The 13,920-nt window shown below is 55.8% G+C and overlaps 1 protein-coding gene across 2 annotated transcripts in view; it reads left to right on the top strand.

Annotated features, from left to right (window-relative positions):
* The window catches only part of SYT6 (synaptotagmin 6), a 54,246-nt gene that overhangs the window by 34,911 nt on the left and 5,415 nt on the right, over nt 1-13,920 (top strand). For both annotated transcript variants that reach the window (XM_036273297.1, XM_036273298.1), the window contains exons 4-5: nt 7,899-8,019; nt 12,643-12,814. In XM_036273297.1, coding sequence (XP_036129190.1) covers nt 7,899-8,019; nt 12,643-12,814 — 293 coding nt within the window. The remainder of the gene's footprint in view (nt 1-7,898; nt 8,020-12,642; nt 12,815-13,920) is intronic.

Raw genomic sequence — 13,920 nt, 5'->3', positions numbered from 1 at the left:
TAAATAAAACCATCTGTTTCCCTGAAGATGCTCAGATACAGTAACATTTGCCCCCTGCTGATGTGCTTTAGTCTCTCAAAGGTCCCCTGGGACCACATCGAGCCTCCAGGATCTCACCTGCTTCCTTCTCACCTCCCGGCTCCAGGTGAGCTGGAGGGCCCCCCTCCTTCCCGGAGTCTCGAGCTCCCAGTGTCCACACCACAGGCTGCAGCTGGAGCTTGGAGTTCGTTTAAGGCGCCTCGATTCTGCTCCATTATTTATTCATAATGCTGCAAAGCCCTTGGGGCGGAAAGCACTCCAGAGAGAAAGCAAGCGTGGAACGCAGAACAAATAGAACCCAGCAGGGAGCCGGAGCATCACAGCGCATCCCGCCCTTCCACCTCGCCACCCCCAGCGTCTCCCCAGCCCTGGGAGCCCAGGCCTGAGGATCAGGGAGGAACCCACCCGCGTCACCAGGCCTGGCGCTCACAGCAGGAGGCCTCTCAGCCTCCAGGAAGGAACATCCACCCCCTGGCTACCCAGCGGGGTCCCAAGCAGCATGGGGCTGGGGCCGGTGGAGTGACAGTCTCGCTCTCCTCCACTGCAGCCCTCATCCGGTGGGTCTCCAGATCCTACAGACTGTGTCCCAAATGGGCCTTGTAACACTTGTCCCTTTGGACCCAGGGACCATGGGAGCACACCTCAAGCCAGACCAGGGGAGGGTGGGAGGTGACCCTTGAGAAGGGAACTGAGCTGGCCTGGAAGGATGCTCCCAGGACACTCAGGCAGGGAGAGGCTGTTTCAGGCAGTGGAAAGAGCAGGGTGGAAACAGTCGTGCAGAAGAACCTGGAGGGCTGGGGAGGGCGAGTCGCAGGGGCAAGCCGGGCTCTCGGGCCACCCCAGCTGGCTGCCAGGCCACATCCCAGCTCTGCCATTTTGCAGCTGTGTGGTCTGGGCCAGTTGTAAACCTTTCTGTACTTCGGTGTCTCCGTGTAGAAAATGGGGATAATGATAGTACCCATCTCATCAGGCTTTTGTGAAGGTTACAGGGCTTAACCTGTATAAGCCTTAGGACTGAATGGCATGCAGTAAACACTCAATGCATCTGCCGGGCACCATGGCTGGTGAGCGGGGCACCTGGAGCAGGTGGCTGGCAGGACGGGCGAGGGCCACCTGCTCCAGGTGCCCCACACCTGAGAAACCTGACTGCCACTCTCTTCTGTGGAGGGGGCGGAGGGAGGACCTCTGGGTGCCCTGTCTCCGAGCCCCTTTTCATCAAGTTGTATGCATTTGGGCTTCTGGGTAATATTTCATTTTGAAAAAGAGGTTTTCCAAGCACAAAACAGGCGTGGAATGGGGAACCGTTGAAGGATTTTGAAGGGGAGAAAAGCCCCTGGTTACAGCAAGGAGGATAGGTTGGAGGGGGGGGTAGAACACTGGGAGGGTCAGGCGGGAGGTGGTGTGGGTCAGAGCTAAGGTAGGACAGAGGGGAGGGACAGCCAGGGCTCAGAATCTGGGGACACTCAGAAGGCAGAACAGTGTGGCTGAGTGGAGGCTGCGGCGGGGAGTGGTCAGGATCCTCTGCTTCCGTCCACTCTTCCCCGCCGTCCATCCTCTGCAGGCCTGCTGAGGTCTCCACGTGGGTCTGCTTTTCACGGGGAATAACATCTAAACCTCTGATATCCGGCCCTGCCTCTCTGGGCCCCTCCCCCTCCCGCTGTGCGCCAGCTCAGCAACCACCCTCACTTCCCCGGGTGTGGGCTGGACCCTCGCTGTCCTCTACCAAGTCACCTGCACACTGCCGCCCTGGGGTGCTCTCGTCCTCGGTTTATTTTTGTCTACCTCCCCTGGAATACAAGCTCCTGGAGGCCTGGGACTTTGTCTTATTACTACTGTTTCTCCGTATTTGTGAACTTTTAGTAGGTGGATAACGAATGAATGACACACTCCTGAGTATGGGCCACGAGGCAGAGAAGGCTGGACCGTGCCCTGGCCCCAGCCTCATCTAGTCTTCCAGGGGCGGGGACATCTTGCATCCCCTCCTTCTGTCTTTATGCACCCACTGAGCCATTGCTTGTTTTTCTCTGCTGGCAAACTCCTGCTCACCTTGCTAGATCCTATGGAATATCACCCCCTCTGGGAAGCCTTCCCTGTAACCCCTGGCAGAGTTTAATATTCCCTCCCCTGTTCCCTCATGTCTTATCCACACCTCTCTTATAACACTGGTCAAACCAAACAGTATTACTTACATGTCCCTCTTCCCCCTCCCCAAGACCATGAGCTCTTTATAATAGTATTAAGTATAGTAGTCATAATTATAATAGTAGCTAATCTTACTGAGCACTTTGAACACATTACTATGTCTCATCTTCACAACAGCCTAAGAAGGGCGGTGTTGTTATCAGCCCCATTTGCAGATTAGGAAGCCGAGACCGCGAAGGTTAAATAAGCTGCCCTGCTCCTAGCGTCAGAGCCGGAGCCTGCCCCGGGCTGCCCGACCCCAGTCCACGTTCACGACCACCCCTTCGGCAGCCACATCTACTGAGCACTTGTGTGGATCAGGCAGTGGCCCGAAAGGTATACTGACGAGAAAACCAGCCCCGTTCCTGCATTCAGAGAGCCCACAATCTTGTGAGAACACTGCATTCAGCATTTAATCCCCACAATCAACATAATCGTTTTGGTCGTGACATGGGCTTTGAAGAGGTCATGGTGTCGCAGGGCAGATACCAGGGGTGTCGGTCCAGCCCTGGTGTCCAGCCTCCACATCTGACAGCTCTACCCCCAACTCCGAGCCTCAGGCCTGCACGCAGCGTTGCTCTTCGGATGTCGCTCCCCCCAGTGGGTCCAAACTGGCTCCCACGCTGGCTCTTCCGGGCCCCGCTGCCTGCCCGGTGCTGCAGGATCCTCTCGTCTCCTGTGGCTTTCCTGAAAGTACAGCGGATGCTTCTGCTGATGATGAAATATTCAGACAAGCCACTTAATGATTAAGAGACTAGAAGCGTTCTCTGAGATGGGGAAGTATTCTGGCTTCGCTAGCCTGGATTCCCAAGACGGACCCGGAGGCGTTGACGCCACTCGTTGCCTATTTAGGAGAAAGAAAGCTGGTCCTGGGGAGGAACAAAACACTTAGAGGTGGCGGGGACTGGAGGAACCCGAGCACTTTGATTTCAAAACCAAGTTGCTGTTTTCTTTGGGGGGCGGACAATAGACACCGGGTACCCTTGGGCCATCTCAATTGGCGATGGCTGCTGATAGATTTTCCACTTTGAATCTTTGGTTTTATAACTTGGCAGGAACCTTAAGGGTAGAACAACTAGTACAACTCCCTCCCTTGCTGGAGCCCAGAGATGGGAAGTGACGTGCCCAAGGTCTCCAAGCTCGTAGTGGCAGAGCCCTGTGGCTGACTGCTCCTTCCTGGGGGGCAGCCCACCAGGAGAGGCTCTCTGAGCCTGGGCAGCCCACCAGGAGTGGCTCTCTGAGCCTGGGCAGCCCACCAGGAGAGGCTCTCTGAGCCTGGGCAGCCCACGGCAGCCCACCAGGAGGGGCTCTCTGAGCCTGGGCAGAGAAGCACTACAGTGAGCTCTGAGGCCGGGCTGCGGGAAAGCCGGCGGGAGCAATGCTGTGCCTTTAAAAGTTTGACTACGCAGCCCCCTGACTGCAGCCCGGGAAAAGGGCTCTGCTCAGGGGCCCACCCCTCCCAGGCACTAGCCAAGACGTTCAGCTGCTCTGGGCTCAGACCTGCCCGGTCAGCCCTAGGTTAAGAGTCAAGAGGCCGAATGAGTCTCTGCCGCTTTCTGGACAGCAGTGACCTCTCCAGCAGCGGGGAGCTCACCACCGGTCGGAGCCCTCAGGCGGCAGGTAGAAATGAAAGCAATCACACACCGGCTGCGCTGCAGCCCCTGGCCACTCTGGTTTTATCAAAGCCAAAGTCTCGAGCCTTCCTAATGAGGACAAAGGCTGGGAAAGCACACAGACCTGGGGCTGAAACCTCCCGGGAAGGGGACCTGCAAGGCCACCCGTGGGACCCGGCTTTCCAGGGAGGCAACGTGGCTACCAGGAGATGCCGACGCTCCGCTTCCTTAGCCCCCGTCACTCTCTTTACTCAAAATCAGCCTACTTTCCTTTATCGAATAACCAGTCCTCTGCTACCTGTGTGTGCAGGGGAACAGTATCCCCTTACCCACTGAGCCAAGAGCAGCCAGCCCGCCCTCAGGCTGGGTGAGGCCCAGTCACAAACAGCAGGGTCTGGGCCGGGCCTTGGGCCCCTGGCCCCTGATTCCTCCCTGCGTCCAGGTCCAGCGGACGTTGGCCCACTCCTTTCGCCCATCTGGGCCCAGCGATGGAGGACAGCGAACGGGTTGGGGTGGGGGTTCCACACTATAATGCAGACTCGGCACCCAGCATGCCCCCCACCTTTCATGATCCTATTGAGAAAGGGCACCTACAGAAAAGGGGGGCCACCGGGTCGGTGCCCTCCATGGAGGGAGCCACCCGAGAGCAGTTCCTGGAGCCCAGGTAACTCTGTTTACCCTGAGGTACCCCCATCTCCCAGGTAGGTCCCCTGAGTCCATAAACAAGCCAGCCTGGACTTCCCCAAACAGGACAGCCTGGGGAAGCTCCACGCCAGGTCTGGAGGGTGGCCGTGGTGGGAACGGTGACACAGCCTTCTGTCGCCCCCTCTGAGAGGGGCCCGGGAGCTTTCAGATCCCTTCCCGGGGTCCTACCCCGAACACAGCTGATCCTTCGAGGGCTCTTGTGGCCAAAAGGTAACCATCATTTCCAGGGGCATCTGCGCCGCACCCCGTGCTGCTGGGTCCCCCTGAAGCACAAGTAGGTGTTAGCGAAGCCCCTGCCCCAAAGGGACCTCCAGTCACTAGCCGCTAGTGGCAGGGCACAGGTGCAGCAAAGGGGGGGGGGCTAAGGTGGGGGCTTGGTGCCGCCTGTGAGATGCTCAGAGGCAGAAAGTGCTGCAGGGGAGAGGGGAGAGATGCTCTCTGGGGGCTGGACCCTGGGCGAAGGTCGCTGCCGGGGATGTGGCTGCAGGCCCTGTAAGGCGCAGAGGATTGTCAAGGCAAAGGTAAGAGGAAGAGGCATTTTGGCAAAAAGGACCAAAGATACACCAGCCGTGTGGAGCAGGGCTGCATGGTGCAAGGAGAAAAACAATCAGATGAGGAGGTAGCCTGCAGGCTAGCGAGGAGGTTAGGCCTCGATTCCAGAAGCCGAACAAGGGGAGCCACGGAGGGTGCTTGAGCAGCAGCATCCTGGGAGCTCCGGCACCCGAGCCTCTCAGCCGTGCAGCCCGGGCTGCACTTTACCGGACAGTCGTTTTCTCCGGCCTGCAGCAGGGCTGTGAGGGCACCTACCTCAGGACGTGGTCAGACCACCTGCAGTAACTGAGCAAAAGACTTGGCTCGCGGCAAGTGCTCTGTTGGTTCCTACTGCTGTTACCGGGTCTGGAAGGGTTTCTCTAGCTTCGGGCGGGACAGCCCTGGAGGGTGATAAAGGAGACAAAAGGAGCGAGGGGCCTCCTCACACACCTCGGTGCCTCTGCCAGAGATGGGCATTCAGCCAGGTGCCCTGAGGACCTGATTCCGGCTCAAGGGGTCACTCACGCTCCCACGACACCATGTCGCAGGCCAGTTCCTGTGTCTCTCTCCCTGCACCAGGGGACTGAGAAGCCTGGAGACTGCACTGAGCGGGATGGGGATCCTGGCACCGCCTTTTTGTTTTTTTTAAATCCTCACCCAAGGATATTTTTCCATTTATTTTCAGAGAGAGTTGGGGCAGGGGGAGAGAAACATTGATGTGAGAGAGACACATTGATCGGTTGCCTCCACACAACCCCAATTAGGGCCAGGACCAAACCGCAACCAAGATACAAGCCCTTTTTTTTAATCCTCACCTGAGGACATTTTTCCATTTTTGTTCAGAAAGAGTGGGCGGGAGAGAGAGAGAAACATCGACGTGAAAGGGACACATCGAGTGGCTGCCACCACATGACCCGACCAGGGCTGGGGACAAACTGCAACCGAGGCACATGCCCCCAGCGGGAACCGAACCCGGGTCTCTCTGGACCGCAGGCCAACGCTCTAACCGCTGAGCCAAACCAGCCAGGGTGTGGCACCGCCTTTTAACTGGTTACATCCTACCAGACTGTGTGTGTGTTGAGGGGAGCTGTGTGCTCCCCAAGGCGTGGTGTGTCTAGCAGGTTCTCCGTAAATCTGAGAAGACGGACACTTGAACACATGGATGAAGTTGTGGTCTCAGGTCTAGAGGAGCCAGGGTTACCTTGAGAGGCTCCGTGGGTGAGCCGGAAGGTGCCCACAGACGGGCGCAGGGAGCACTCTCTGAGAGGCAGGGCCCTGGCTGTGTCGGGCTGGGAAGCCCTTACCCCTAAGCTGAAACCGCCTGTGCAGCGGAGGGAATGGAGACCCAGGCCCGCCTCCCAGTGCCTCGCAGGCGAATCCGTTCCAGGAAGAGCTTGGGGCCCAGAAGCTCGGGGTGTTGGTCTTGGCCGGCCGGCTCCGTGGATGCTGCCTCTACAGGGGCCCAGCCCTGCCCCGGCCAGACCCCTCCTGGGCAGCTGGGAGGACTCACCATTTGCTACTCCTGGGATTTAATTGGGGGGTGTCTGGGGGTAAAGAAAAGTCCTGGGGCGGGGTGAGGGGGATGTGTCCATGCTGCCTGGAGCAGAGCACTGGGACCCCATGCTCTGGAAGGGTGGGGGGCTTGGGTCGTCCTCCAGGTGGGCCGGACATCAGGTGTCTGGGAGTTCCCAGATGAGGGCGGTTCTGTGTGCGGAGAAGCGCCCTCACCTGGTGCCTCCCCGGACTCCTCCTTCTGAGCGGTCGCCTCCTCAGGGAGGCCTTCTCTGGGCAGCTTGGCTAAAGTGTCAGCAACTACAGCCTCCCCCGCGAGCATTTCATTCCTCTTTCCCACCTTACTTTTTCTCTGGGATACTGTTACTGACTTTTTTTCTTGTCCTTTATCCTGGTAAGATGTAAATTCCATGAGGGGAGGGATTTTTGTCTGTTTTTCTCTCTCCTGTATCTCCAGAACCCAGAGCAACACCTAGCACATAGCAGGCGCTCAGTTAATATTGTTGACTGACTGACTGAGTGAGTGAATGGATGTCCCCCCTGAAACCAGAGCCACCCCAAACCCTGACCTCCACCTCCTCCACTCTGGAGCCCCAAGCCAAATCAGCTGAGGGGAGGTGTCACAGTGACAGCACCCCCTTCAGCCAGTGGGGAGCAGGGAGAAGCCGCAGCCTGCAGGGTGCCATTCAGCTCAGCAGACAGACAAGCTTTCCTGTCCCCTGCTGCTCGGGAACCTCCTGGGATCGGGATTGGGATCACTGATGCTGGGGCGGGGGCAGCGAGGCCGTGCTCCGCTGGGGCCGTTTCTGAAGGACGACCACACTGAGGGAAAGGACAAAGTGTGTCCGAGCCCTGGCACATCCACCCAGGGCTACCGCTCCTTATGCTTCCCCGCGGAGGCCTGGAAGTTCGAGTTCTAGGTGCTTCCAGGGCCAGGGAAATGGCCAGGACAGAGGACTGACAAAGAATGACTGCTGAGGGCCAGAGTAGACCTGCTGGGAGAGGGGGCACCTGGTGGCCAATTGTTTCTTGTAGAAGCCACTGTCGTGACCACAGGCCAGGCCCGGGAGTGGGGGACCGAGAGGCCAGGAACGGAGGAAGGTGAGCAGGGGAGAGCAGGCTGGGCAGGAGGGGAGGACCAGGACCAGAGTCAGAGGGACATGGAAGGGGACCGATCCTACTGAAGAGGCAGCATTGTGACCATTGCCCTGGGTGCCGTTACTCCCAGCAGAGGCCAAACCCTCAGGTCTGAGGTCCCTGCAGCCCCGCACGGGGAGCGGTGCGCCCTCATCTGACCTCTCGTCTGCTTCTTTGCAGGAAAGCGTGGATTTGGGGGAGATCATGTTCTCCCTCTGCTACCTGCCCACCGCAGGCAGGCTCACCCTCACAGTGATCAAATGTCGGAACCTCAAGGCGATGGACATCACAGGCTATTCAGGTACCTCCTGCCCCAGCCCCCAGCAGCCCGGGCCTTCGAGTTTGGAAGGAGAAGGGGGAGGAACATCAGTGTTCTTAGAAAAGGAGCAGCAGCTCTGGGGGAAATTCACCTGGATTCAAATTCCTGTTCTGCCGCCCCTGGCACCGTAATGCTTTGGTTTCTGAGTCTGAAAAATTAGCTTCCATGGTTGCTTTAAGGATACACGAGTTCATTCACCTAACTGCGTAGAATTGTGTCAGACACATAATAAGCACTCAGCAGATATTAGCTATTATCAATATTCTTTCTCTTGGAGGAGGATGGGGATAGGAAGCAAATATGTAGGAGAAACAAGGAACCTCTTTCTAGTTTATACAAGGCCCCAGGACGTCCCAGGGTGATGTCGAGTTTGAGCTGGGAGTGTTCGTAGGTCCCCTCCGCCTATGGCAGCCCTCAGACGCAGTCACAGGCTCGATGCCACCGACAAAGTGCGTTTGTTTTAGAGTTTCTCCTGCAGGGCTCCTGGCCTCGGCCTCCGCCTCAGCACCAGGAAAGCTGCCGGGAACCGCAGGGAAAAAGCTAAGTCCTTGTCGCCACCGAGGAAATGCCTGTTTGCGGCAGCTGTAGAGACTGCAGGCTGGATGTGAGGTCAGAGGTTTGCTCTTTCGCCATGATTCTTCAAGTCGCTGTTGGAGAAAGTATTTGGGTTTTGGTATCACAGCGGGGTAGCTTGAGTCCCAGGAGCCTCCAAGCCCCCCACCTCTGCTCCAGTTAGCCCTAGACATGAAATGGGGCGAAGCCTCCTAAGAGCGGGCGCACAGAGCAGTCTGGGCGGCACACAGAGAGCAAGTGCACGGAAGGGCTTGGCTGGTCTCCCTGTAGCCCCCCCAGAGACCCTCCTGATGACTCAGATGACCGGGGTAAAGCCTCCTCCGAGGCGCCTTCGAACTTGGATAGGAGTGTGTGGAAGATTTTCCTCTTATCCCTTAGTTATTTATTTCCTGCAAAACTCCTTAGGGTAATCACAGTTGCCAAAAAGAGAGGCCAGCCCAGCTAAAAACATCTGGCTCAGGTACAGCCTGGTGCCTTTTGAAGAAGAGGAGGTAGAGGTCTCGAAAAATGAGGTTTCAGGGAAACACCCAAGTACTTACTGTCTTTGTTGCAGCTTCGAATCGCTGGGAGGCTTTGATCCTGGCCGCCCTCTCCCTGCAGCCCCCTGGCCTCCAGGCCAACAGCGACCCCAGGGGGCCCCCCAGTGCCTCCCCTTCCACTCAAGCTACTGCCACGCATCGGGATGTGGGCAAGGGCTTGAAGAACCTTTTCCGACATAATCAGCTTCCTCCAAAAATACAGCCAACATAGATTTCATTTTAATATCAAAATAAATGCATGCCAGGGACAGAAATTCACTGAGGACTCTCCAGGCTGCTGAGGGAAATGGGATTTTGCTACCCAAGTCCCCACACTATCTTCTCTGGTGTAATTAAATTGATGTGCTAGACAGAGAGCTTGTGGCAAAGCCACTGCGGTGACTGTCGAGGCTGTTCCACAGCAGAGGGTTGGGGGCCACAGATTCTCCTCCTGCTGAGTTCCAGCCTCCCTCACAATTGCCCCCTTTTCCACCTGAGTTTGGAATCTGGTGTTAAATCTCAGCTTGATTCTGCAATGCAGGGGTCATCTTTTTGTCAGGGATTTCTGCCTATTTTGTTCATTGTTATAATCAAGTGTCTGTAACAATAGAGAGAACACAATAAGCATCAATAAACATGTATTGAATAACCCTGGCCAATTTGGCTCAGCGGTTAGAGCGTCGGCCCATGGACCGAAGGGTCTCTGGTTTGATTCCTGGTGAACAGTATGTACCTAGGCTGTAGGTTTGATCTCTGGCCCCAGTCAGGGTTGTTTGGGAGGCAACCAATTGATGTGTCTCTCTCACATCGATTTCTCTTTCTCTCTCTCTCTCTTTCTCTCTCTCTCTTCCCCCCTCCTTCCCTTCCACTATCTCTAAAAATCAATGGAAAAATATCCTCAGGTCAGGATTAACAAAAATATATACATATTGAATGAAGGAATGAATGAATGAATGAATGAATGAATGAATGAATGAATGAATTTATAGCTTAAGGAACCTTGTCAGGGGAGATGTGGCAAGGGCATTCATGCCAAGGGGTTCTCAAGCTAGACCTCCTGTTTCTGAGGATGAGTTTGAGGTTACCTTCAGCCTAGACTGCTTTGATGTCGGACCAAGCGAGGGAGTGAATGGAGCTTATTCATTGTCTGTTCTTGATTTATGTGGTGTTGACACCTAAAACCAAGGATCTTTTTGTTCTCCTTGATCTAAACTGGTCGTGAATCAATTCTCTCAGCCTACCTACTGGAACCATGACAATGAAAATAATACAAAGCAGTAAGGATCAATGTGCCAGGGAGGGGTGTGGAGTGGGTAACTCCCTCCTCTCTGCCATGTCTTGTGGGTAGCACTTTCAGTCCGGTGGTTAAAAATGTGAGCTTTGGAGTCAGACAGATTAGGGTGCAAATCTCAGGCAAATTTCTTTATCTCTCTAAATGTCAATATCCCTACCTACAAAATTGGGTGATGATGATGATGAATACTTTATAGGGTTGATGAGACAGGTAAATGACCTGGTGTAATCTCTTAGCTCAGTGCCTGGCACATACTAGATGCTGCATCACGATGGCTGTCGTAACAGGGAGGCTGAAATACCCTGCTGGTCTTTGTGCCCCTGCCGTAGGCTGCCGGAGAGTGAAGGACCTCCAAGGTCGTCTGGAGCCAGCATTCCACCTGAGCCATAAAGCTTGCCTCAGAGAACCCTAGGGGACAGTCATCGCTCTGCTTAGCCTCTTGGACGCTGGTGCAACCGTTTGTTCCTGCAAGGGACGTGCACCGCTGGATTTTTGACTGTGCCTCGTAGGGGTGGCTGGAGGGAGAAGGAAGCTGAGACCCAGTAATAAGGCCTTTGCTCAGCGGCCCATTGACAGGTGGCTCTGCCGTGTCTTTCCCAGCCTGGTGACGTGGAGACTGGGTCTGCCGGGGGAATGTATGGAAACAGGCATGGCAGGTGGGGAGCAGCCTCAGCCTGAAGACGCTTTCCAAAGCAATGTGCACCCTTTAGGAGTTTCGAAGTTGCTATGGTAACAACAGGTTTGGGAACTAGCTTTCCGGCCTCTCTGCTTGGGCCTGAACTCTGTCCTGGGCATATCCATGGGGATGGAGCCTGCGAAACCCCAAAGCTGCCACACAGCAGTTCTCAGAATGCCTCCCCCCTGTTCACTGAAAACCCTCTGAGAGGTTTCGAATGGGTCGTAGGGCAGCAGGTTGGTTAGACACCGCTTCGTCCCCCAGTTCCTCCGTAAACCCCGTGTCCCATGTGGAGGCACAGCTGCCAGCGGCACACCGGTCAGTGCTCACCTGGCGTCTACGGAGACGCCTCCGAGGCTCGGTGTTTCTGACCAGGTGGCGCAGCTGTCTCGCTCTCCCAGAGCCGTGTGCCTCACCTGTCCCCCGAATGACGCCCAGGAAGCCGGAGGGCCTGCTGGGTGCCCGGGCGATGAAGCTTGCACCTGTGAACCGAGGAGTCGGGGAGCGGCTGCTTGGCTCCCACCGGACATTGACAGGAGCTCTGGCTTCTGGGCACATCCGCGTCTCCAAAGCTGTTATTACCTGCGAGCCGCCCTCCTGCTGCCTGTGCCGGCAGCATAAATAACAATTACGATGGCGACCGAGGCACCTGCGCTGTGAGGTACAATAGGCATCACTTCACTTGGATGAGTAGAAAATTTCAGAGTAGAAAGATGCCCATGAAATACCCATTCAGAAAACTAAAGAGACAAAGATGGGAGGCCCGTGGGTGTTCAGCAAAGGGACGTCTTCTCACGGGATGGAGAGAATCCAAGATCCCACTGAGCAATGGACTGTCAGCGGGCTGCCCTGGATGTCAGGAGGCCGCCCCCTCTCCCCCCGGCCACAGCTCCCTCCTCCACCAGTGCCCAGAATGGGCTGGACGTGGCTTTGGGGGGAGCAGAAAAAGGGGCAAATATTCTTCTGGATGCTGGATGGGTATGAGCTTCTCGAGACAATGGGATTCAGGATCCTTTGTCAGGTGCGGAGGACATGGACAGTATTGTGATCGTCACTGTTCATTTCTTCTGATGCGTCGCTCCTCTCAGGGAGTCGTCAAGTTCTATTTTTACCCCCTTGCTCTTTGGTTAATAATGCTGACAAAAGCCCCCAGAGAAAAGGACTCCTACGAGGTGAAAGGAATCGAGTGCCTTTGTTCAACTCCACCACCCTTTGGAGCCAGCCGGCCATTATGGAGCCGAGTTTCAGGGCATAAACTGCATCCCCGTGGGCAGGTGTCCTTCTTATTTGGGGCCAGCTTTCCCATTAGTGCAGGTCCATTAAGTGCTCTCCCAAGAACTCTGAGATTTATTAAGCATGGAGTGTCCTCAGAGACAGGTGTGCTACATAAATTTCAAAGTGGTTTAATTGTTTTAACAACCCACTGGTAGCATCTGGTGAGCAACAGTGGATGTGGTAGGGCTCCTGTCCCTCTGCTGCAAATGGCATTGGAGGACATCTGTTTAACATACTCCCTTCCCTTCCCACCACCCCCATGCGCACAGATCCATATGTCAAGGTGTCCCTGCTTTGTGATGGGCGGAGACTGAAGAAGAAGAAAACCACCATAAAGAAGAACACGCTCAATCCTGTCTACAACGAGGCCATTATCTTCGACATTCCGCCAGAGAACATGGACCAAGTCAGCCTGCTCATCTCGGTTATGGATTACGATCGGTAGGTGCGGGTCCCAGTGGGATATGATTCACTGCGTCTCTGATGCAGCCCAGGGCTTATTGACCTTGGACCTTGCGGTTCGCCGCTCAGCTGTCCACTGGCCTCAAGTCTGGATGTACTCAAGGCGAGCACAGGAGTTTGAGGAAGAGCATGATTCCCTTAAGCAGAAACTCAAGCTTCACCTCCCAGCTGCTCCATTTCCATCAGGGCAGCTCCACCCATTAGTTCCCCTGAATTCAGGCCTGACTATTCCCATTCCTCTGTCTGGCACCAAGTCCCGTGATCTGTCCTTTAAAAGGCCTCTCTCGCCCTGGCCGGTTTGGCTCAGCGGTTAGAGCATCAGCCTGCGGTCTCGAGAGACCCGGGTTTGGTTCCTGCTAAGGGCATGTACCTTGGTTGCAGTTTGTCCCCGGCCCTGGTCGGTCGTGCGGGTGGCAGCCACTCGATGTGTCCCTTTCACATCGATGTTTCTCTCTCTCTCTCTCTCTCTCTCTCTCTCTCTCTCTTCCTCTTTCTCCCTCCCACTCTACCTGAACAAAAAATGTCCTCGGGTGAGGATAAAAAAATAAAAAATAAAAAATAAAAGGCCTCTCTCTGGCCCAGCCAGTGTGGCTCAGTGGACTGAGCATCATCCCATGGACGGAGAGGTCCCGGTTCAATTCCCAGTCAGGGCACATGCTCGGGTTGTGGGCTCCACCCCCAGTGGGGGGCGTGCTGGAGGCAGCTGAGGGATGTTTCTCACATCAATGTTTCTCTCTCCCCCTCCCTCCTCTCTCATAAAATAAATAAACAAAAGGCCTTTGTCCCCTGCATTTCGGCTGCCACTGCCACTCCTGCCTGGGGATGGCTGTACACCCTCCCTGCTCCATCCAGACAACACGTGACCACTTTCTTTGTGCGCTCGCCTTCTCGGGAACCGCATTGGCCTGCTGTCTGGTTCCTCCCTGGGACGCTCAGGCCTTCCACAATCGACCCAGCAGGTCCCTCCTTGGTTTCTCCTTTATTGGAGACATTGCTTCTCGCCCACTCTCCCGGCCCCTGCTCTCCCAGCAGCTGGCTCACACATATTTCCCGACTCCTGGAGCCGTAGGGCTCGTCTCTCCACG

This window comes from Molossus molossus, unplaced genomic scaffold (genome assembly GCF_014108415.1).
Source record: "Molossus molossus isolate mMolMol1 unplaced genomic scaffold, mMolMol1.p scaffold_m16_p_20, whole genome shotgun sequence".
NCBI lineage: Eukaryota > Metazoa > Chordata > Mammalia > Chiroptera > Molossidae > Molossus > Molossus molossus.
The sequence above is the reverse complement of the archived record's forward strand: the minus strand, read 5'-3'. Positions and strand labels throughout refer to the sequence as shown.